The 24,247-nt window shown below is 39.9% G+C and overlaps 1 protein-coding gene and 1 long non-coding RNA gene across 5 annotated transcripts in view; one reads left to right on the top strand and one right to left on the bottom strand.

Annotated features, from left to right (window-relative positions):
• Nucleotides 1–24,247, bottom strand: part of sgk1 (serum/glucocorticoid regulated kinase 1) — a 29,835-nt gene that overhangs the window by 5,341 nt on the left and 247 nt on the right. Inside the window, exons 2-4 of one of the 4 annotated variants that reach the window (XM_031726198.2) lie at nt 23,952–24,191; nt 11,483–11,698; nt 7,734–7,797 (exon numbers count right to left, since the gene is read on the bottom strand). In XM_031726198.2, the coding sequence (XP_031582058.2) occupies nt 7,734–7,797; nt 11,483–11,698; nt 23,952–24,191 (520 nt within the window). Of the gene's footprint in view, nt 1–503; nt 559–959; nt 1,117–3,875; nt 4,006–7,733; nt 7,798–11,482; nt 11,699–23,951; nt 24,192–24,247 lie in introns of those variants that run through there. The other 3 variants (XM_031726200.2, XM_031726201.2, XM_039598864.1) reach the window with 3 other exon arrangements.
• LOC120433148 lies at nt 12,934–24,131 on the top strand. Its single transcript, XR_005608360.1, has 3 exons — nt 12,934–13,043; nt 13,184–13,245; nt 23,999–24,131. It is a non-coding gene; the product is annotated as an uncharacterized LOC120433148 (long non-coding RNA).

Here is a 24,247-nt window from a genome sequence, read left to right as displayed (position 1 = left end):
CCGAGGGAGGCCCGATGCCAAGAAAAGCCACTGGTAGTGGAAAAGTACAGAGTGAAACTCCTGCACACAGTCAGTCCAAATGAAAACAGAGAGTAAAAAGTCTGTTTTAACTTACCAGTAAGAAAAAGGCAAAGTATTAGAATATGAGGGTTGAAAAAAATGTGTGTAACAATGCAGGAAATGATTAGTTTTCTGCGCTGGCACACTTGAAGAGCAGACGGGCTCAGTTATACACGGTTATGTAAGGCACCTGGTTCAAGTTCTATATACACCCCTCCGTGGAATGTGTGTAAGATGATATCTCATGTGAAGGCCAAAAGCACTTAATCGAGACACCGATCCCTGTGCGTAAGGAGAACGGAGATAAACGCACTCTAAGTACCAAAGTGGCGCCGCACAATTTTTGGAACACAAGCAAAATGCATTTTTAAAAGATCTCAATTCCGTAGTTTATATCAAAAGAAAAAAAACTGCACTGCAATAAGTTTCCACAGAAAACAAACCTTTCAGCTCGGAAGTTTTCATTTTGTCTACCTGCAGCATCACCGCTCAACAAGTTGCAAGAGAGACTTACCAAGCTCTCTCCTGCGCTTTTAAAGAGACTCTCTATCAGCAAGACAATTAAATAGATATGAGCATCATAAATCCAGGTCATGGGATTATGGGATGAATTGGGAGACCCCCCCCACACACACACACACACACACACCAAGTATGTCTGCCTGTGTTTTCTTCGCAGGACATTCACACTGACACACAGACACGCACAAACTGTGTTAGAAGCGCTTGCTTTGCATTAGTTAACTATTAAAATACGCATACCTGCGCGGTAAGTGGTAGAAAAACACTGCGGATCTGTAGTTTCCTACAGGTGTACGATTCAAATACAACAGCGTTTTTTTTTTCTTTCTTTGTAAAACGATTGCCGGTGTTTTCAAAAGTATATTGAGCGTACTTACACGTCAGAGATGTCGTTTTGTCTTTCATGTGGATGCTTCTATATCCCAATCACTACTAGAACAAAGGTTTGGCTCCTCGGCAGGGAGGTAATCGAACTACGCCGCATTCCTTTTCTTGAAGACCTTAATCCAGCATTTTTTTTCTTCTTTCTTTAAAAGGGCGGAGACGTCCCGCCTCTATTTCCTTCCACTCTCCAAGTTTTGTGTTTCGTTGCATGGTTGCATGACTTTTCTCGAGGGCGGGGGTTTTGCTGCCTTCAGATGCTCCCCTTGAGTTTGCTCGAGTTTTGAGTTAAGCGTTTAAACTTTGAACTTTAATTTAAAAATACCCCGTGATCCTGATGATAAGTGGAAAAGTGGATGGATGGATCGATGGATAAAAGTGTCCACAAAAAAATGCACGTTTATTTCCACCCTACATTGATATGGATTTAAATGTAAGGCTAATATTAAGCCAAGTATGAGCTAAAAATCCTCATCATCCATCTGTATTGTATACTTGGGATTGTACTTCCCTGTGACAGCATCACAAAGCTGGGTTATAGTTAAAGGCTAAGTGTAGAAGCTTGAAATAATAACATTTCCCCTTTAAATTCATTTTCACATCCAGTGTTTTTCCACCAGCCACCTGAGGTCATTCACACGCTGGGCTCAGAATTAAAAAAGATGTTGAAATTCACAGAGTTGGCAAGTTGGCCGTTGCCAGTGTTTGGGCCTTTAATTAACCCGTCTATTGATGAAATGCTTTCTCATTATCCTGAGTACTTGTATCTACCTGATATTTTCTTACGGTAGTGTCTTTTATGAATTTTCCCATATTTCTTTTTCTTTGGGAGTCTCTGGGAGTGAGTGAGATAAGGCATCTCAGTGATAAGTGAAAGGAAGCAGGGGAGGTGAGGATACAAATGACAAGGCAGTGATCATTTATTGCAGTTCTGCACGAACTCTGACGTAAATCGAGCCTTTTTTTAAAAAGTTGTGCAATGCAGTTTATGTTATTTTTATCTCCATTTTTTTGTGGGTATTTATTAATAGTGCCTTGGCACACCTGTGTCAGGAGCAACAGGAGCAATGCAGAGTTCTTATCGATTAATGAGCTGAACCTTGGAGCCTTTGGATATGTCTGCTTTTCATTAAATTATTTAGCCTTGGTCTATTCTGAGAAGCCCTTTTCTCTTTTTTGATCAGGTGCAGGCACCCACATTTATACAGTCGGTTAGAAACACATTACATAAAAGTTATAAATTGCTTTGCATGTTATGACATGACAACTCTGTACTTGTTGGAGAAACACTTGTTGGCAAGCGCAGCTGTAAGATGTTTCTTGTGGTTGCTCACCAGGTTTGCACACGTTTCTGGGGGGGATTTTGGACCACTCCTCTTTACAGAAACTCTATAAAACCTTTCGGTTTCAATTGTCATGTTGGAAAATCCACCTTCAATGTTCTCTCTAAGGGAAGGAGGTTCTCTGCCAAGATTTGATGGTGCATGGCCCCGTCCATTGGACCCTCAGTGCCATGAAGTTGTCCTGTACCCTTAGCAGAAAAACAGCCCAAAGCATAATGTTTCCACCTCCGTGCTTGACTGTGGAGATGGTGTTCTTTAGGACATACTTAGCATTTCTGATATAGCGCGTCGAGTTGATGCCAAAGAGCTCCATTTTGGTTTCATCTGACCACACTTTCTTCCTTGCCTCTCTGAATCATTTAGACATTCAGTGGCAAACTTAAGGGTCTGTACATATGCTTTTTCAGCAGCGGGATCCTGCAGGCGCTGCAAGATTTCAATCTATTACACTGTAGCGTGTTACCACTGGTGTTCTTGGTGACTGTGGTCCCATCTGCCTCCAGATCATTAACAAGCTCCTCCCGTGTAGTTTGCAAAGCAGTTTATAACTTTTATGTAATGTGTTTTTTATTTCCGGATTTTTAGTTGACGTTCTTTCTCTCTCCATTAAAATGAAACTTCCATAAAAATTAAAGACTGTTCACGTCTTTGTAAGTGAGCAAACTCTCAAATTCAGCAGGGGATCAAATAATTATTTCCCCCACAGTCTGATTGATATGTTGGCTAATAGGAATCTGCACACTGTAGTTTTTAGGGCTCTGCTCATGGGCACTTATAAAACTACCCTGCCAGTCTTGGAGTTCTGAATCGAACTTTCTAGTCTCACACTCAAAGATGAGAATTGTGCAGAGTCAGGTTGTCTCCATGGGTGACTCTGCAGTTTTTTAAATACAGCCTCAACTTTTTACTGCTGTCTCTTTTTCTCCCTTAACTCAGGGCAAAATCTATTATTAATCTGCCCACCACAGCCACCTGATTCACACACTCACACATACACATAACGCTGAGCCGGAGGGCAAAACAAACCTGCAGGGAGTCTGAGGACACACAGGCAAACACAAGCACCCACAAGCCTGAAGAGAGACTCACAGAGCACACTTTCTAAAAAAGGGAGAAAGGGCACAAGAGTACTTGGAAGCGCATCCTAAATTCGCTCCACATGCCCGTCCTCACTGCACCACCAAGAACTGAGTGAAAGATATTTATTATTGAGGCAGTGCAAGGTGCCGTGGGGTAGTGACATCCTTCAACGGGCATTTAATCTACGATTCTGCGTACTTCAGCAACACTCCGCGTGGGATTAAAACTGACATCTTTTATCAGCATTCGGAAAATTCAGAAATGCCACACAAGTTGAAGCATCTAATATTTCTTTCTTCAAAAAATAGCAGGATGACAGGAAAATGACATACCAAGAGAGAGCTACTGTAGTGCTGAACTTGAAAAATGAGTCTTTAGCAGAATGACTTGCATTTTGTCCTCAGAGGAATGGCTGAAAATATAGCCATTTCTGCACTGAGGGAGAAGATTTACAAAGATGACGATGAAGAAGAAGAAGAATACCCTTACCTTCGTCAGGGTGTAAGCACTGATCTTCACTCTGCACTTGTTTGGTCATAGCCAAGAGTCGAATGAAATGAGAGCAAAGTGTTGAGCGAAGATCAGAAGAGAGGAAGAAATTGGAGCGAGGGAGCGGCAGTAACAAAAGGTTCTCTCAGTGTTTTTCCTATCTGGCCTGCTTTCGCCTCAGGATTCGCAGGCTGCTCCAAGCTCAGGCCCGAACAAGAGGAGGCTCCCACAATACTCACGCTGTGCGTTTGTTGCCTATTTGTGTGAGACACTAGTATGTTATGTAACCCGTGAGTGGCACTGCCATCAATGCCAAAGAAATAACTGACTCACACAGAGACCCTGTGAGCCATGAAAGGACAGGATGGGGTTGACTTGGTGCAGGATATTAGAGTTGTAGTATACATGGAAACACAATCCTGCTGCCTCATCCCACCCACCTTTAGCATAGCCACACATACACAAAGACCGGCATATGCCCATTTTCATCCTGTTTCCGGCACCTGACATCCATCTATTAAATCTGCTCATCTCTTTCAGCCTCTCATCCGTCCATGTCCTAATGTCCACTCTTTGTGTGTCGAGGATGGTGAGGGTGCTTGTGAGTAAAGCTGATCTGGTGATGAATGTGAATGAGCCTTGGCGATGAGGAACCAAATGACACTGTTATATAAAGTCCTCGGCTATTCACAGAGGACAGCTAGGCTTTTATTTTGGACACGGAGGACTGTCAGTGAGATGGCCCGCTTGACTATCAAAATAGCTACGTCATCCTTTGCTTCCCAGTTTGATCTTTGTCTTGATGGAGATGTCTGCTGGGTCACCTGTGGCATTTGAGGCCTATATGTTTGGCCCTGAAGGTTCCTAATCACTTCCTTGAAGTAAAATGGCATGTTACTCAATCACCAAAAATTCCCATTTCCTTGGAATGTTTATGTAACTCCAGGAAGACACTCATGATAGTGTCAGAGATGGCACAGTGTTTTACTAGAAAAATAAATTCAGGAAAGCAAACATCACTGTTAAATTTTTATTTTTATCTGTGATTAGTAGCTTAGCTGATAAAAGTGGAGCAAGCTAATCTCGACCTATATAGATCTCTATTAAAGGTCTTATTATTAATATTTAAGTTGTAATACAAACTAATGTGTTCAGACTTTCTTCTCATTACTGTGATGTGACTTTGGATTTGCAGTGTCATTATTGGTTATGAATTATATGCATATATTTGTGTTGTATTTGCAAATATGTGCGTGCCTGTGTGTAGGCGTGAGCAGCATGTTTGTTAAGCGCTGAAAGGCAGGTTGACACAGGTAAGTGATGCGTCATACACGCTGGGAAAAAAGAGTAAATAACAGCTCTAAAACAGACCTTTTAATAATATTGTACATCAGAACAAAAGGAAAATTTGAGAACACGTACCCCCGCATGCACACACTCAAATCCAGGCTTAGCAATTACATGTTATATAAACCTGCTGCCACAGGGGAAAGCACCATAAGTCAATGTGTACATGCTGATTTATAGCACTATTAGCATACTTGTGTTTCCAGTAAGGGTTTCTTTTGCAGGTAGTGTTGGTTACATAAGACTGCCCTTATTGAGAGGAGTAAAAAAATAACACAGGCATGGTTTCCTCTGTAAAAATTAGCCGGTCAGATCCCTGCTCCTTATAATTATTATTATTACTGGATCAATCCCTCGGTCTTTGTCTCTCTGCACCGCTTCATGTGTCACATACATCGTTGCATCACTGTAAACGACTCATATGTGACAGTCCTCAACTTCTAAGTACTCCAAAAGCCACTAATTGCTCAATGTGGATCGACAGGGTGTAGCAGCATGACAGCGGAGGCCACAGGAACAGCTTGTCACCAGCTCCGCTAATTGCTTGGATTTCTCTCCATCCGCTGAAAACTCCCATTATTAACAGGCACACTACTGCCAGCCCAAAAAAAAAAAATCATCAGAATATGGTTCTTGTCACATTTCTTACTTGGGATTGTTCCAGGAGGCAACAGGAGGCACCTGCAGATCTGCAGCACAGTTGCTGCAGTATACAGAATGCAAGTTTACTTCAGGACTGTGCTTAAGCTCAAACAGGCACTTATACTTCAGATTTCAAATGTTTTGCCCACTATGAAATACCTTTCTATTGTAATTTATCATATTAAATGTTAACTGATCATTTGAAAACCCATTTTTTAAAACTATGTGAGCATAACTAAAAAACTCTAGTTAAGTGTCTGGTTCATCAGCTTCCACACGTTTGAGAACAGTTTAAAAATGGCTAGTCATTTTTCTAAAGTTGTTGGTTACGCCAATGCAAAGCAACCTAAAATATCAATACCAGAGTGTGTACTACTCCCTTCACAGAACAGCCCAACTGCCTCAAACCACAGCAGAAAGATAAGGTGCACCAAGAGGACAAGAAGAAACCGACCCCTAACAGGTCCTCAGATGACTAAAGTCAGATTTGTGTAGTGAGTAGTACACACCATTGTACTGCACCTTTACTTCATAGAACAAAATATTTGTTCTAAATATTTTGGGCACTACAAATGCTTATGAATGAGAACATTTCTGTGGAGATAAAGTTTATATGATAAGCTTTTTGCAAATGACGCACTTTGATTGTCATCTAATCACTGGAAGGTCACTGGTTCAAATCTTAGCTGCTCCAGCAAGTCAAAGTCAAGCAAGGATACTGCCCAAAGAAACTGAGCCTTGAGCTGCCCCTGATGCATTCATCAGTGTGTTTTTGTGAATGTTAGACAAGACATAGAAAAAAGTACGTATAGAATTGTTAAAATTAGCTTAACCATAGCCAGTAAAAGCTTATTTATGCAGTAATAATAAACAACAATATAGTAACAGTCATATAACACTGATATTTAAATGCAATATGGTTCTTCTTATGGTTCCTTATATAACTAAGTGGCATTTACGTATTACTTAAATTGTGCTTTCTACACAGTTAATGATAGTACAGGCAAATAATTTAATTGGAAACAGATAGTTCCTAAAGATTCTGTACAATTCCAGCAGCAAAGCAGGAAATGCTAAATGTTGCCTTTCATCTCATATTTATTACTTAGAACTAATAAACTGAATTTGCAAAGAGGGAGGAAAGTGGTTCGTGGGCACGCACACACACAGACACACACAGACATACTCGGTGGAGCCTATGCTTTGGCGATTGTGTTAAGTGACAGCCACTGAAAGAAGACAGGCAGTGTGTGCCAAAACATGTCACGCATACAGACTATGCACTTTGTACTGGAGCTTGATTTGTGCCACAACTGTGAAGCATGATGGAAAATTAAAGTACAGTCACTTACTGTCATTTTGGCCATAAACCAAGATAGACTTTCACCCAACTGTACACATGTAAGCAACAAGCGCCCGAGAGGTTGTAAACAGAAAAGGTCACTGCATTGTGTGCATAATGATCGGTCCTGAGGATTGCCTCTGTAACTACTGCTTTGCAAGTTTCCACAAAACAAATAAGTAATCTTGGTTTCTGAACAACAGTTATTATCCCAGGAGTTTAGAGGGTGGCTCAGAGGGCAAAGTGGTGAGGTAAGGTGAAGTCACAACCTCATTAGGTTTGGACTAAGACACAACAACAAACAGGTAGAGCAAAATGAAGATTATTTTGGACTTACAGAAAAAAATAAACATCACTGGCGACAATAAAGAGAAATGAGCTGGGACTGCTGGAGAGGGATGGTGGAAAGAAATAACAGAGGAGTACGAGTTTGTGATGTGGAGTCACAGTAGGAAAGCAGAGGGAAAGAAGGAGGAGGGAGGAAATGGAAGAATACAAAACAACAGGCTTAGTTGCTGGTTACTTACTGTTGTCACCAGGGCAACAGTAGCTGTCTGGGTCTGACTCATTGTGGTAGTACAGGTCCATTGCCTGGGGGAAAAATGTGACACCACTTAGAAAAAGCAAGTCAAATACTCAAGAGAAACAAATATAAAGGTATGATTGTTTTTGTTATTTTAGTTGGTGTTTTAAAACCCATTTCATGGCATACATCTAAATACACTCAAGGAACACCTATATACTGTAAAATAATATCTATGTACAGTAGAATAACACCCAAGTACAACAAAATAACATCTATCTACAGTGAAATAATCCATATCAAGACAAATTTGATTCATTGCTAGTTGATTAAAAGGTCAAAATCTGTTCCTTCCCTTTAGTCAATGCTTTTTCGCTTGATTTGCTAGAATAAAATATAAAGGAAAAAAATGCAATAAAATAAAGCTAAGCTGTTTTGAAATCATCAGTCTAAGTTGATATTCTTAACTATATAAATGGTGACTATATGAGGTGTGACCTTTTTGACGGCTGGCATTTTAAAGTGCGCTGGTTCTCTCCCACACTGATTTAGGCTTTCATTTCAGCTAGCTCCCCTCAACATGTCTTATTAAGGCTGGATTCCCAGAGTGAGACTTCACTGATTCTCTTGGTTTCCCGTTCTAAAAAGTGGTTGGATCGCTTACTTTAAACGACATTATAACAGCATCATTGTTCTTCAGTCAGACAGAATGCCAAAATGAAACTCATCTCGTTCAGTTGGGCCAAAGACATTTACAGAATACAAGAGTTGCTGCAGGAAGACTGCAGGGAGAAAAAAGTGCCTCTGAAGCTGATATACTATGCTACATATTAATATATAGCATTTGATTGTTAATGATACTTTGGTGTCTAAATAGCATTTTATTGTTGAGGTAAGATGAGCTAGTCAACTTACAAACTGGAGGTTACATTTGCTGCTAAAAGAGCAATGCACACAGGAAGGGGCTAGCAGCAATGTAGAGATTAGAATAAAAGAAATTCTGTGACTTATAACAATGACTAGGCAAAAATAATCACTGTGGATGGGTGTACAGTTCTCATACTCTCAAAGGGTACCAATGGGAGTGAAGTATGCACTAACTGACTTATGACTAGGTGTGAAGCAAAACACAGGGTTTATATAACGGATTATGTATTATATAGCTACGGGGCTTAGTTAATAAATGTTTAATATGCGTCCCAACCTATCATTTATCAATCACATGTATCCTTTGCTTCCATTGAAAGCCACTTTAATTGTTTGAATCAAAGCTGAGTTGTGTTTATCTCAATATCTGACCATTTCTTCTTCTAAATGATTACTTAACCTGTTCAGTTACCCAGGTCGTTCAGTTTCATTGACTTTTGATGATCTCAGGTCATCACACCACTTCTAGTCTCTTCCTGTGTGCATGGCTCTTTATAAGTAAGCTTTCACAGAATTTTCTCTATTATTTGGATTTCTGTGAATCTGTTGCTTAAAACAAGAATAGCTAACAACTTGAATGTGGAAATGACTCTTTAGTAAATTTGCTTAAAACACATCTATATCCCAAACATGAAAAATGGGCCCTAACTAGACCAGGCAACAGAGTAGAAAGACTAGATTGATAAGTATAAAAGGAAAAATGTATTTTTAATGCAAAACCTTCGTCTGGGAAGCATAAATAAATGTAATGGAGTAAACATATCCGCATCTGAAGTTGGATGTCTTTTTGAGAGCCAGTCTTTTACTTTGTCAAAACATTTCTCTGCATGTGGCAGGCAGAAATGACTCACAAATACAAGTGTAAACACACAAGTCCCAATAGTAGCTACTTAAGCTTGTCCCACTTTTTCTTTTTCCACATACAACATAACTGGCAGCTGTCACAGGACCGGCAGCATTTGCATCTCAGGGCATTCCCATCAAAGTGCACTGCCTTGTCAGATATTAGTTTTCAATGATGTTGCCGTCTGTCATCAACTTTTCAAAGTGGCTCCTGGTAAACACAGTCTTAGCCTACTTTGTTATTCCACATTGCAGCACGGAAAACTTAGTAGTCTCCCATGAGTGTTTTTTCAAGATCGAAACAAGACGAGGGATAAGGATGTGTATGCGTGTGCCTGTGTGCCTGCACAAAAGTTATTCCAATCCCATCAGTTTGTTCACTCATTCAGAGGCAAAGCTTTGAGCAGTCAGCCTGTCACACCAGTCATTTTACCTCTAAGTCTTTATATAGCTGACAGTTGCTGCATCTTTCCATCGTTCCTCTCAGACACGAATACTGTAAATAAATATATGACTCACTGTTCATATCCCCTCATACTGTCAACATCTCTCTCTACAGTCTACAATCGCTTCACCATTCATGCTCCTTTCTCCTTTCTCCTTGGATTTACACTTGCGTCTGTCTTTCCCCCCCTTCTGACTTACTTTCCTTTGCTTTGGGTTGTTTATTGATTCAGCGAAGGTCTGATGGAGTTGTATCCATAGCGATGGTGAATCTGGGGTTTCTGTTCATTAATATTTCATTATATTTTCCAAAAGAAGACAAGCGTGGCTTGTTGAAGCAGAGAGAACGAGGTTGAAGAATTTATTTTATTTTATTTTTTCTGTGTTGGGATCAAGGGGAGGTAGCGGTCTGTGTAACTTGACAGTGAATCATCGGATGAGGCATATTTAACAGCGAAAAAAGAAAAGAAGCATTTGGACTTTTACCATCAAAGGACTGAGGAACTCTGATCTGGGTTCGTTTTATATGTATCCACAAAAACACTGAAGTAAAAAACAGATATAAAAAATGGAGTTACTCACAGAACTTCATTTATACCAAAGGAAAAAAAAAATATCTTGTCTTCTTTTCTTAAACTTAACAGCTTACTGCTACCATAGTTAGATAAAACCAGTAAACTGTTAATTATTTATTATTCTGGGAGATAAGAACTTGTGTTCCCTGAACAGTTTTGAGCAGTAGGAATGTGGCTTGCCCTATTATCCAAGGGGAGAGAGGCAAATATTAAACATTACCATGTTAACTTGTTATACATTTACCTCAGTAGCAACATTTTTGAAGCAGGTGAATGACACTTTCATTACATAAAGACGAAGAATGGCGAAGAGCTAATAAAAACTGGTAAGCAGTTATCTAATAAAGGTCCTTAACGCTGCTACAAAGGTGAACTCTACTCTGAATACAAAAGGGAGGCTATAGTGCTTAGCAATGCAACTAGTGTACCCATCAGCATTTTGCACTACGGAGAGTAGGAGTCAAACGATCCATAATAAAACTGTAGGTGCCGTGGAAAACAGATCTTCATGTAGAGCATTATCTTCTAAAATCATGTCAACATTCACTGCAAACACACTGCACCACAGAAAAAAGGTAATGAGCTGAAATTAATGTTTGGGGAGGATTAGACACAGACCTTTAGAAATCCTGCAAAATACCACAAAGACTTCCATGACCTACTTTATGGGAGCACTGTAGCAGTAACTACTCCCACTGCCTGGTGGTGCATTTATTTAATCAGCCTTTTCATATATAACATATAGATTTTGTACATAACCCAAGGAAAACAATGGAAATGTTTCATTTTCACATACAGGCATTGTAGATATTATATAACAACGGTTTTGGTAATGATTTCTTTGGAGATTTCCTTAATTTCCCAGCTTAATACACCTGGAATTCCCATCACTCTTGGATCCACTGTTTATCTCAAGAAGTTAGCATTTGATGCAATAATCTGATTAGCTGTAGAATAAACTTGCCTGTGTACGTTGGCGTGGCTGCCAGGTGTCCTCTAGGGCGTAGCTGATGTAAGGCCCGCTGCAGATAGAGCACTCCAGCATGACGGGGCTGGCCAAGAGGGGTGAGGCGTGAATCCCCCAGGATGAGCAGCCACACAGGTGGAGGTCGGGCTCTGCTTCCTTCTGCTTGCCTGTACTGTCACCATGATGGCGAGCCAGCATTTTCCACTTCCTAACCTGAAAATTTAGAGAAGTCGTGTTCTTTCATTAGCCAATAAAGCTTCAAACGGAATAATATCCAAGACTAATAGAACGTTATTGATATGCTGGTTATAGCAGTAAAAAACCTGCATAGTTTTGCAGTACGACACATTTACCTGTCAAGACAGTTTAACCAATTTACTAGTTAAATTATGCCTCAAATTATGTGTTTAAAAAGTAAGTTGTGAGTGACTTTTTAAAATTTGACGGATTAAACTGTACTGTGCTTGATCCATTCATGAATCAAATAACTGAGACTTGCATTTGCTTTGCACTGGATAAACTGAGTGAGTCAGGCTCTGTCTTAGCAGTAATCTTCTCTCTTGTGACAGCTGCACAATGACACATGCTCCAGAGGACAATTTCACCACAAACATCCTCTTCTCAATCACTACTTAGCGAGTGGCTAGCAACACTGCCAGAACACATATCAGAAGCAGAAATAATTTAAGAGCTCTGTCACACACACATATAGAAGTGAGAGGAGGTCTGGGAGAGAAATATATCACACATGTGACAGTGCAAACTAAGGTCAAGGGGCAAATATTTCTTGAGGAAGCCAAATTACACTGATATATGTACCAGTGACCTAGAAAAGCTCTTATGTAAGGGAAATGTTGCCCTTGGCATGCAGAGCAGACAGGTTCAGTGACTGGAGCTATTTCAAATGAGTCTTATCAAGGCCTCTATCAGTGGTCACTGCTCTGCTCACCCAACATTACAGTTGCATAGGAGCGCATGAAGAAATACAGTATGTGAGTGATGTTGCATGTGAGCATATTTGAGGTGAATTTTGCAACTCGGTGAAAAATTTTTTCCCGTATGTGGATAGTTCAGGTCTTGATTTTAGCTGTTACCCAATGTTAGAAGGAGAGTTCATAATGAGCTGTTTTCTCTGTCTAAACCGGTAAATACATGGTCACATACTGTTCCAATGTCATTTAGTCATAGTTTAGTCACTATGTGTGGTCAAAATCTTAAAGGTACAATTAAGCATTTTATAAAAAATGTGTGTTTGCTTCTGGGTGAGGTTTACATAAGAATGGATGGATAAGATGTCCTTTCCTGTTTGTTAATTCAGCTAACGCCAGCAGCCAAAGCTAGCTAGCCAAGCTTAGCAAAATGAATTTAAAAAAGGTGTGAAATATGTGAAAACAACTTTTTTCCATAACAAAAGTTAATCAAATCTATGTACCAGAACGTCAGAAAGAGGAAACATTGTATTTTTTTTATATTTGTAGAAAAATATGAGAGAGTGACGCTAGGTGCTGTTTTACAGTTCTAAACAGTGGCTAGCAAAACCAAAAAAAGACTACAAGGAGTAAGTAGCAAGAAAAAAACGTTTCTCATTTAAAAAACCATCTGTCTCATGCACACCAGGAGGACTAACATCTTTGTGCTTTATTGTGTGTTGGTAAGCTGAGACAGAAATACTTCACTGCCAGTGTTGACTTGTTTCAGGTGACCCAGATAAATGGCTACTGAACTTCACTTCACTTCACACTTAAAACCTCAGTAAAATAGTAAGTATACACACCCATTAATCAGTGTCTTCTTAAAATGAGGTTAGATTCAGGCAGATAAATTGTACTGGAAATCCTTTAGAGTTGGGGGAAAACTGTGTATGACAATATCTTAATAAATCACGCTAATAAGTTAGCATTCCAAGTAATGCCCCATAAATTAATGAATTATTACTGTCAGTCTGTTTATATGCAAATTAAAACCAAAAACCTTCAGGGAAAAATACGAGTTCGTGTCTCTGAGGTTGTGTTCTTTTTGTATTTTGACATAATCAGGCTAGCATTTTCTGTCTTTGTGTTTTGCTAGGCTAACTACTGTAGCTACAGACATGAAGTCAATATCAGTCATCTTATATAGTCAGAGAATGTATATATTTCCCCAAATGTGACAATTCTTAGTAATTTACATAAACAGGAACATAGCTCTGTGGTTTTAATAAACTTACATTTACCATTGTGAAACCAGTTAGAAACTTGTTGATGTATGAAAGGATGTGCACATTTAACTTCATATTAGAAAGGAAATGTGATAGACCTGAGTTGACAGTGACTGAATGTGTGTTTTTGTGTATTTCATCATATTTAATTATGTGCAGTATTACCCTCAGTATGCAAGTCTAAATCGAACGAGTGCTATTTATTAGATTGGACCGTACATGTTTATCATGCATGCTTTTTTATTGAATGGCCTCTATCTGACCCTCCTTTTGCGGTTATGAAAATTCATGTCTGCAGGGAGTGCATATCACACGCACACGTACAAATATATGTATGCCGTTTCCACATTCCCAGTCCTTTCCCTGCTCCTTTGACCTTGTTTTGTGCTGTGACCAATAAGAAAACAGTGGTTACATTATGTAAGCGCTCTCCAGCAAGATCTGTCCTTTCACCTCATTAACTCAGGAAGTAATATTTTCCATGTTTATACCAGTAGACATCAGCTACATAGCTCTGTGAAGACTCAATCTGAGCAATTTTTAAAGCTTCCTGCTTCCTGTCAGCAAGGAGAAAGATGGCTTTGACCAGTAATAAATTAATATAAAACTGCCTAAAGGTATGTCCTTAAGCCCCATACAGTAGACTTGGCCATCAAACTGTATGATAAAGCTCCAAGTCAAGAGTTTTCTGTTGTTTTGTCCATTTCGCACACAACACTTGCCTAAGGCCTTTGCACAGCAGATAACAACAGTGTTTTTTGGTGCTGTCAACAGCCAGCCCACGGCTCAGCTCTCTCTCCTGGCAACCCTTTTGTGGCCTTGTCCTGCTTATCCATTCATGTCCTTCACCAGCTCCCCTCAATATGTAAGTCTAAATCAAACTGGCTTAAAGTGAACAGCGACGTGGAGGCAAAGAAAAATATGTTTGAAAGACAAAACAATAAACCAAGATGGTCTTACATAAAATATCCAATTTTAGGTCAGCGATAAGGTTCCCCCCAACCTCCCCAAACCGTTCTTAGATCGCAAACAGGTCTTAAAATTAATGAGAGATGATAGGAAATCTGATCCAAGTGGTGAACAGGCTATGCCTAAACTATGATTCAGACAGTCTACGTGGAATAAAAGCACCAAATGTGTGCAATATATCCAACTGGAAATTGAGCCCCAGAGCCAGAAAAAAGAGGAGAGTTCTGGAGACCCGAAATTAAAAACAAGACAGAGAATAATACCACTGTTAAAGAGGGAAGTGGATAAGGAGTAAATTTGGGATTTTAAGATTTGGATATTGACCCTAAGCTGCTTTTGAGCTTTCATCTGGGCTCATACTAATTTTCAATGGACTCGCTTGAATGCTTTCATCTTTAAATCTCAAGGACTGCGGTGACAAGGTCTCTGAACCCTATCTTCTTAGCAATACATTAATATTCATGGTCATTTACTATGCCTCAGCCCATTGCCCTTTTTTAAAGATAATATAATGCTATCCTTTCCAATTTTTGGGAAAATTTTCCCCACATTTCTTTATATATTATATATTCATAACTATACATTTAAAAAATCCTCAACAGTTAAATTAAAATTGATTAAAAAACAAGGCGGCAACATGTCTGGCTGAATTTAAAAATGCTGCTTCATGGTTCATCATCCCATGTTGGCTTTTCTGCACCTAATATTTCATTCGGTTCAATAGAGTTTCATACTTTGTTAAGCAACATTAAGTTTTATGTGTTATACTTTAAAAAAAACCCCAGTGAACCCATCTGAGGACATACAGGGTTTTTTTTTTTTTCAAACACAGCAAAATAACAACTTCCTGCTTAAAGACGAAGACTTGTTTTTATATTCATCAGGTCCAACTAATCCCAAATAGCTAGGAGAAATTAAAAATGTTTCCCAAACGAGAACTCGGGTCACAGGAGGCTAATTATTTAAAGCTAGAATAAAGATCTGACTAACCTACCAAAAGATAGTTGAAGCTACTTTCTCTTGCAGTATAAACTAGGATGTTTTCTCATAGGACAACAAATATCCAGTTGAAATGTATACATTACACACATAGTGTACTACACAGGGTGTACTAACAGATTTAGGCCAAAACTGAAGCACAAATTACAGCAAAATGCACACAATGCACAACAGGAGCAGCTTGTATTTGGGTACTAAGGCCATAGTACAGCACAAAAATCATTTCCAGCAGAGATCAGCATGTTACTGGGAGAAGCAAATGTTTTGCCTCATTCTCAGGGTGCTGCTGAGCCTCTGTAGCACAGCATTTCTGGCTTTAGCTCTGGGACAGCAAGGAGGAAGATGGGATTAGCGGGGTTCTCAGGGTAGATTAGAATAACAGTAATTCCCAAATTCCCTCACAATGAAACAAGGGAGTTTTTGTTTTTTTTTCCAGAGGGTCAAGAAAAGAGGAAGAGAAGTAGTAACGTGAATGTGGATCTCAAGACAGTCATCGGCATTAACATAATTCAAAATATTTGTTTGTGTCAGTTACTCTTATTGTTTAACCGTGTCTTCAATCGCTCTTTGTTCAAAATATCAGGTTTAAACTTCTTCAAACTAACCTGTCCCTTTATGGCAAGCAGTCATAAAACAGGTATCTCTTCCTGTGTACCTTGAATGCCTTCAATGTCTGTTCAAACTTTGCAGAGATTATCAGAATACCTCTTAACACCACAAACAATCTGCCTTACTTTCTCTGCCTCACCTGCCTCTAGTTTGTTATTGATAGATCTGGCTGAGTCTCCACAAAGCAAAATTCCCACAGCAGATACAGGAAACTGTAGCCAAGGTATGAAGTGCCGCCACTCTGTTTATTTATCTTTTCTTGGGGCTTGGCAAAGAAAAAAGTCCGCCTGTATGATATTGCAGTAACAATGGAAACAAATGCACTGTGCCATTTTAGAGCATATATATGCATTCACTGTGAGCAAAGATGAGAGATCATGCGAGAAAAGCAACTCCAAGTTTGCAGCGCCAACCACATTCTTCGCCTGCCAGAGCACTTGGCTGTGGAACAAAAGGAAAGGAAAGGATTAGCAGTTTTCCATTGCTAAGTTTATGCTAAACAGTGGTAGCTTAGAACTGCTTTCCGGGGCCCTGGGAGACTTCCTTTATTTATATGTTAATTAAATATTTTTAAATTGGGGGAGATATTATTAGTCATTGGTGTAACTGGTAATAATGTAAAAGTATCAAGGTTGTAAATGATGTGATGCATTCTTTGATGTAGGTAAACTGTAACAGTCAAGAAAAAGTCAACCAGTTGACTTCTTCAGGCTTTTCCAGGTGAGCAAGCCAAAGCGGGCAGCAGGCCAAACTGATACCAACTATCTTCATACCGATGCTAAGCAGGTGTCATATGTGGTGGCTGCTGCTCAGGTGGTAGAGGAGGGTCAGAAGGTCTGAGTTTGATCCCCGAGGTCCTCTAATCTGCATTTTGAAGTTTCCTTGGGCAAGATACTGAACCCTAAGTTGCCTCTGATGTATCCAATACACTGTGAGGGTGTGAATATTAATAAAAGCACTTCTGTGAATGTATTTATGAATGAGGCTTGTTGTAGGAAAGCACTTTGAGCGCTCAATTAGAAACGTGCTATATATAAGTACCAATTTATTTACCTCACCTCATCATTAAGTGTGGCATTCGACAGACTGGTGTGGTTTTAAATTTTTGCTGTCACACAGACGGCAAAAATTTGTGAACACAGGCTGTCGCTTGTTCATGAGGCAAAAGGAAGTATTGAATCAATTAGCTAAACTATTCAAAAGAGTACCATCAGAAGTTTGGAATGAGAGGTATTTTTCCCCTGGTATTGGTACAGTATGCATGACAAGCCAACAACTTGGAATGGGATTTTGGCTCCCAGTGCTCTCTGTGTAATTCTTTGTATGAAATATAATTGGGCCTTGAGGGTTGTTACTCTTAATTCCTTCTTACTCCCAGTAGTAGCTAAAACCTTTTTCGACAGTAATGCAATTCACGGTAAATGCGATTCAAGCTGGTGAAGAGAAGACAAAGTTCAGCAGTTCATTAAGTACACCTAGTTGCAATTAATACAGGGCCAGCAGCTCTGTAATAAATCATGTCATTTTGTTATTTTGTGGAGTGCATTGTTAAAAAACTGTAAACTCATAAATTTAATTGAAAATGCAGCAGCTCGAGGGTTTCCATCCAGTTTTCACAGGTCACATCCCCCAGCTGGGAGATCTGGCTGGAATCCAGAGTGAGTTTGTGTGCCAGTGAAAAGGTCACAAGTAAATCAGTGGAATGTCTGAATATGATTCACAAGTCATTAACCATCAGCGTCATCAAAAAGTAACAGAGTGTATCTTCTTAGGTAATGCTACGTCAGGAGCCAGAGTCTGAAGTGCAAAGTGCAGCAATGGCACATTTACACTTTAAAAAGAAAATGCCACTTATCTGAGAAGTCAGTGTCAACAGCCAATATGTGGGCCTACAACAGGGCCATTTCTACTTCTGAAGCCTGCCAGCATGTGTGATTCAACACCTTACACGCAGCTGTACTCGTGATCACCCCTACAGTCGCTTGACAGGATCTTGCAAAGGAATTAACACTAGCATCATGCTTCCTCCCTGATCTCCTTCTGTGACTCAGATACAATGCATCAGCATTCGTGGAAGAGGACTTTAGCCCGCAGGGCCTTGTCACTTGCTAAAGGAGAACAGAAAAGGTAGATTTGTCATAGACCGCCTCCCTCTGTGGAGAACAAAACGTCACGGCCAACTGACCCATGAGACATTTGCTTTAAAATGCAGATGACACCGGTATCATCTGAGCCGGTACAAAGGTACACTATGATCGAGCTGACTCTGACAAAATATTAACAAGAAGAGCTTACTTAACTGTCAAATGAGGCTTTTTTCTGGATCCAAGCACATTTCAAAAGAAACCTTTTGAAATGTGGTTTGCTGTGAGTTAATGGATAGTGAATCCTGTCTCACAGGGATGCATCAGCATAGATAAATATCACTGTTCTTCTTGACTTCCCTCATCTCTCAGGATTCCTTCGGCCCTCATCCTTTTTGCTTTTTCCTTCCTTCCTTCCTACTTTGGTCTAATGCACTCTCTCTCTTTCTCTTGCATGAATGAGTTTTGGACAGTAAACAGAAAAGGGAATAGACTGGGCCAGGCCATTCTGAGTAAGGTTGGTGTTTAAAACATACTGAATACATGGACTTATTAACAATATCACCTGATCAGCTTCCGGAACAGGATGTAAGGAAATTGCTAAACACTAATCCCACTGAGCAAATCAGAGCTGCTCTTATGAGAAATGAAGTCTTATACAGTGTTAAGTGTTACAAAGTAATGCATTATTGTGCAAAATTAAGTAATCACATTACAGTTACAATTATGTTGTAACTTGTGTTATAATAGTATATTCTTGAGTTATCTGCGCACCAGGTGGACAGAAAGAAAAAAAACATCAAACAAGCATGCTCTTTTCTCCTTCCTGCGCACTTGCGCTACAGTTAGCTGATTTTAGTTCAGGTGCTGCAGGAGTAAAATGGTGAAGTTGGTACAGCAAGACAGCTTTTAAAACGCTAGTACTTGCTTAAGAATTATTCAGTTTTAAAGACTTTTTCAGCGTCAAGGTAATCCAGGAGTCACTCTTCCAAACTGTGAATAAATACAACACAGTACTTCCTTAAAGTTCCCTGTTATAAAACTCACGATTAGCCCTTTAAATGAGATAAGATTAAGTATAAAACGTAAATATTAATGAGTTATATAAGATTTTCCATGTTGTGAAATTGTATTTTTTTTCATATTCTTAGAAAATAACAGTTTGGACAGTTGTTTTGTTTTTTTATCCATTTATATAACAATATTTCAAAGATTTCTGAGAAAACCTGAATAAAGCACAGGTAATGGTTGTTGATGTGCAATTAGGCTCTCTTGAAATCATAAGACGAGAGAGAGAAATCACATGTTCGGACAACCAGGAGTCACCAAAGGTTCACGCTGTTTTCATTTTTCATTAAGTCTTCATCAAGAACGGTGCAGGCTCGATTTAAGAGATTAGTGGAAAAGCTGCGTTTGCATTAGCCATGTGTGCGCGGGTGTGTGTGTTCGTGAGTGTATCTGGTCGTCTGTTGTTGTGTATACGGGACAGTGCAGGCCCTCCTTATCAGGAGGATTTATATGCTTTTGATTTCTGTTCATGCGTTGGCGGCGGGACACAAACCCTGACCTCATCTTCAATCTTGTAATAAAACTGTCCTCTCAGCTCTTCTCATCTCGCTCTCTCTCACTGTTTTCCTCTGTTTGTGCCCCTCCCCTCAGCTCCCCCAGTCCCTCCCTTTTATTTTTCTCTCCAACAATATCATTATATTTCCACCTTTTTCACTTCTATTTTCTTACATTCACTTCCCCCACCTTCCTCCTGCTTCCAGTAAGCCTCATTGCCCCTCGATAAAAACTGCTGTGTCATAAATTCAGCACACTCACACTTTATGACATAATCATAACCATAAAGCTCGGTCTATATTTAGCTTCGCTCACAAGCACTGTAGCGGTGGGGTGAAGGTGATGTAGAGCACTGTGTCAAGGCCAAGCTGAGCTACCTGCATTTTTAATGGTACTGATGCTTTGTGATTAGAGGAGGTGGGCACTCTGTCAGCGAGGACTCTCTTGGAAGGAGAACAACACTTAAACTGTTGCCTTTTCTAAACTTATCAATTCAGATATTGCACAGTTCATATTTTATTTATTGCTCTTATTCCTCTTGTGGGTTGGTTAAAACTTTAATTCAAGTTCAGCGCAGCTCCTCTGGCAACAAACAACTGCAATGATATTTTGCTGCCAAGCGCAGATTAACAGTTTCAAAAGCCTCTTCTCTGAATGAGAAAAGCTGCAGTAAGCCGGGCTAAAGTTGAACATTCATATTTAACAATGCAGAGCACAAAAAGCGAAGAACGAGGAGCAACGCATCAGACCGCGATAAGTGTCCCGAGAGCGTTTCCGTCATCTGGTGTCAGCAGTGACAGCAGTCTCTCAGCGTCAGCATCCCACTTTCTGAAGTCCCAGTTTGAGAGAGCTGTCTAAATTGCAGTTTGCTTTGACAGGCTGGTGAAATTTCATAGCGAAGATTTTTCTCATTTAAATTTGAGTCAGGCTGAAGTTGGCCTCCTGGAGAACAGAGCAGCGAGCTTGACGTGCGTGGGAAATGTTTCTATCAGTGTTCCATTTGTTGAACAAGCATCACGCTCTGCCAGTGTTTGGCAAGCTGAGCCTGATGCCCTGAGTTGTAAAATATTTGGACAAAGCGTGCAAAGATACAGCACAGTATGCCGGGAACAAGACCAAACGTGGTGTTTGTGTAGTGTTTGGCAATGGCAGAACAAGTCAAATGGTGGAATTCCCCATATTAAGACACATAGTAAGGGCTACTGTTTGTATGCTGTCAATCATTGAACTAAATCTTGGATCAAAACCCATTTTGGACTACGTCTGAAATGTGAACAACTACCACAGCTCAAACACTACACTACACTATAAACAAGCCATGACTCACCACCGAGCCCCCTCCTCTTTAACCCCAGAGCCACACACACAAACACGCACACACCAATTACACCCGCTGAGACACATCAGTACTACTGCAGACACATCTATTGGTTTTGAGGTCAAGAGGTGGAATAGATGGAGAGTCAGCGAAACAAAAAAAGCGACACGGGAAATGGAATAGAGTGCTGGGCAACAATAGCGTGCTGTTTCATATCCAAACACACCTTTAGCATGGTTTCTCAACAAACACAGTTTAGCTCAGTGGGATAGTGATGACTCATTCCCTCCAGATGCCCATGGGCCTGGAAAAACACACAAGCAGGGAACCATCTGATGGCTAAAATGATTGATAGGCAGTGGGATAGCTATTGTAATCGTAGTTGCATAACCAAGTACATCTGCAGCAGCATCGACGTAAAAGGCCTGCCATGCATGTTTGGGCAAGTCGTGTGTGTTGACAGCTACATTTCCTCCAGTGCACAGGTGTGAATTTACTTCCACTTTGGTAAAGATTTTTAACGGAGTATCCGCGTTCTCTGCTAAATGCAGGCCTCCTGCACTCATTTACAGCAACAACAAAGGTGGACTTTGAAAAAACACCCTTTTCTTCAGTTGCCTTATTGTTTATGTTACATAACAGCACTCGTGATGGAGCTTAAAGGGAAAACATGAGGATCACAACATTATCTAGAGTCTTCTAAAGCCTAATTTGTTTTGTTTGCCTTTGGTGGGACATCAGTGAAATGAGTCAAGTGATGTTCTGGAGTGTGTCGGGGATATGCTTCCTCTTGCGGGCATGAGGAGATTTTAGGTGAAAAGGCAGCAGGTGAGTGGGCGGCCTCTCCCTTACCATGAAATAGGTCACATTCTTCTTGTTAACTCTTCGCTTGCTCTTTAAATGAACGATTTGTTCACATGTAAGAATAAAGCTTATGTGACAGAGACATTAATCCAATTTAGTTTGTCTACAGATGGTGATGATTTTTCTTATTTCTTGTAATGGCTGTACCGTTTCACACATATTTTATTTCAATTCAAGATGAAAAATGTTTTTTTCCTTCTGCAAACTAAAGACAAATATTGGAATTTTATTAACTTTTAATTTTGTGGGGCAGACAATCATTCTTGTTGAACTGACACTAGAATTTGGTGCTCATAAAACTGATTTATGAGATTTTCAAATGTGGACACATTTTTTTTTCCCCCTAGATCTAGAATAAATACATTAAATCCTTTGAATTTCCCCAAATGTCCCCAAAATGTGTTGAAAGCATCCACTTAATCTAAAGCTCGTCAAAGTAATGGGCCATAAGTAAACAATGACTTATTTAGTGGCACAAGCCAAAAAAGTTCCAAACAGCTGGTTTTGTTCCTTGACTTTGCGTGATACGATAATTGATAGAAATCACAAAGCTGTAGGAAATACAAATTGCAGTTCTTAAATGATGATTTTATTTATTAATAAAAAATAGCTTTCCAAACCTATTGTGTGAAAAAGTAATTGCCCCCTAAGCATAATAACTGGTTGTGTCACCCTTGCCTGAACAAACTGCAATCAAGCTTTTGTGATAATTGGGGATGAATCTGTCACATCGCTGTGGAAGGATTTTAGCCCACTCTTGAACATCAACAGCGTGTTTAACGTCATGTTAAAGCATCTTGGCTTATATAGCAAACTCCAAAACCTTCATTTTATGTATTTTTTTAAGGCATTCAGAGGTGAACTTGTTGCTGTGTTTTGGATCATAACCCTTGAAGCACTTGAGCTTCAATGGCCGGGCATTCTCCTTTAGGATTTTCTGGTAGAGAGCAGAATTCATGGTTCCATCAATTACAGCAAGTCATTCAGTTCCTGAAGAAGCAAAGCAGCCGCAGACCATCACGATACCGCCACCGTGTTTCACTGGCGGTATGATGTTGTTTTTATGAAATGATGCGTTAGTTTTACAGGGCTCAAAACTTCCAAAAAGTTAAAGTTTTGTCTGATCAGTCAAAAGAACATTTTTTACAAAGAGGAACTGTTTAGGAACCACAGCAATTCAGTGGGAGACCACGGAAAGTTACAGAGTGATGAGCAGCATAGTCCATAAAAGTCACACTGGTGACTCGATAACTGAGCAGTTCCAAACCTCCTCCAGCACTAACATGGCTTCATGGCATTGCTTTCCATGGAAGCACAGCCCCTGTTGGGATCATGTGTAGGTGGCACAGTACTTTTGTTCATTGTCCACGTACAGGCAGTCCCTTCATCGGTCAGAAATTTGACTTTTGTGTACTGCATGTGCAAAAGGGTGAGCTCTGTTCATTGTTCACACAGTGACATCAAAATGGACAAACTTTCCCAATCTCATAATGAATAAGCAAATATATGACAGCCCAGACTGAGACCAAAGATCAAATGCTTATATTACTTGCACTTTTTAAATGTGTAAACTGTGAAAAACATTGGACATTTGCTGCAACTCAATCAAGCTGAATTTTTTGCTGAAATGTTTAGTGACAACTATTTTTACTTCTTCTAATCTTAAATTTCTTCTAAGCAGCTTATATTTACCAAACTAGATTCCCCTGATACAGTTTTTCTGTAGTCAAATTATTTCCAAAGTGAACTAATAGCTTGCAAGTCCAAAGCAGTTTTTTTTTCCAACAATGGAATTCCTGATTAGCGACACAACAACATTCAGACACACACACAAATCCTCTCTCTGTTTGTTTTTCCATTTACCTTGCAGCCCTTGCTTTTTTCATGGCCACTCGTTTGTCCATTTGCAGGACAAGGTGAGCAGGGCTCCTGGTGGTAATACAGGCCACCCTGCAGTCCTGCATAATGACAGCAGCCATAGGGTGATGGGAAGTGGCTGTACCACAGGTCCTCAGCCAGCGGACACTTTGGACAGGAGTAAAGGAGGCCTTTCCCCTGAGCTTTCTCCACGCTCACTTTCGGGTTCCTCATCCATCTCCGTACCTGCACAGGAAAAAAAAGAACAATATTTATTGTAAATAAGAAAAAAAAAAAAGCTC

The sequence above is a fragment of the Oreochromis aureus genome, linkage group 15 (genome assembly GCF_013358895.1).
Source record: "Oreochromis aureus strain Israel breed Guangdong linkage group 15, ZZ_aureus, whole genome shotgun sequence".
Taxonomy (NCBI): domain Eukaryota; kingdom Metazoa; phylum Chordata; class Actinopteri; order Cichliformes; family Cichlidae; genus Oreochromis; species Oreochromis aureus.
The sequence above is the reverse complement of the archived record's forward strand: the minus strand, read 5'-3'. Positions and strand labels throughout refer to the sequence as shown.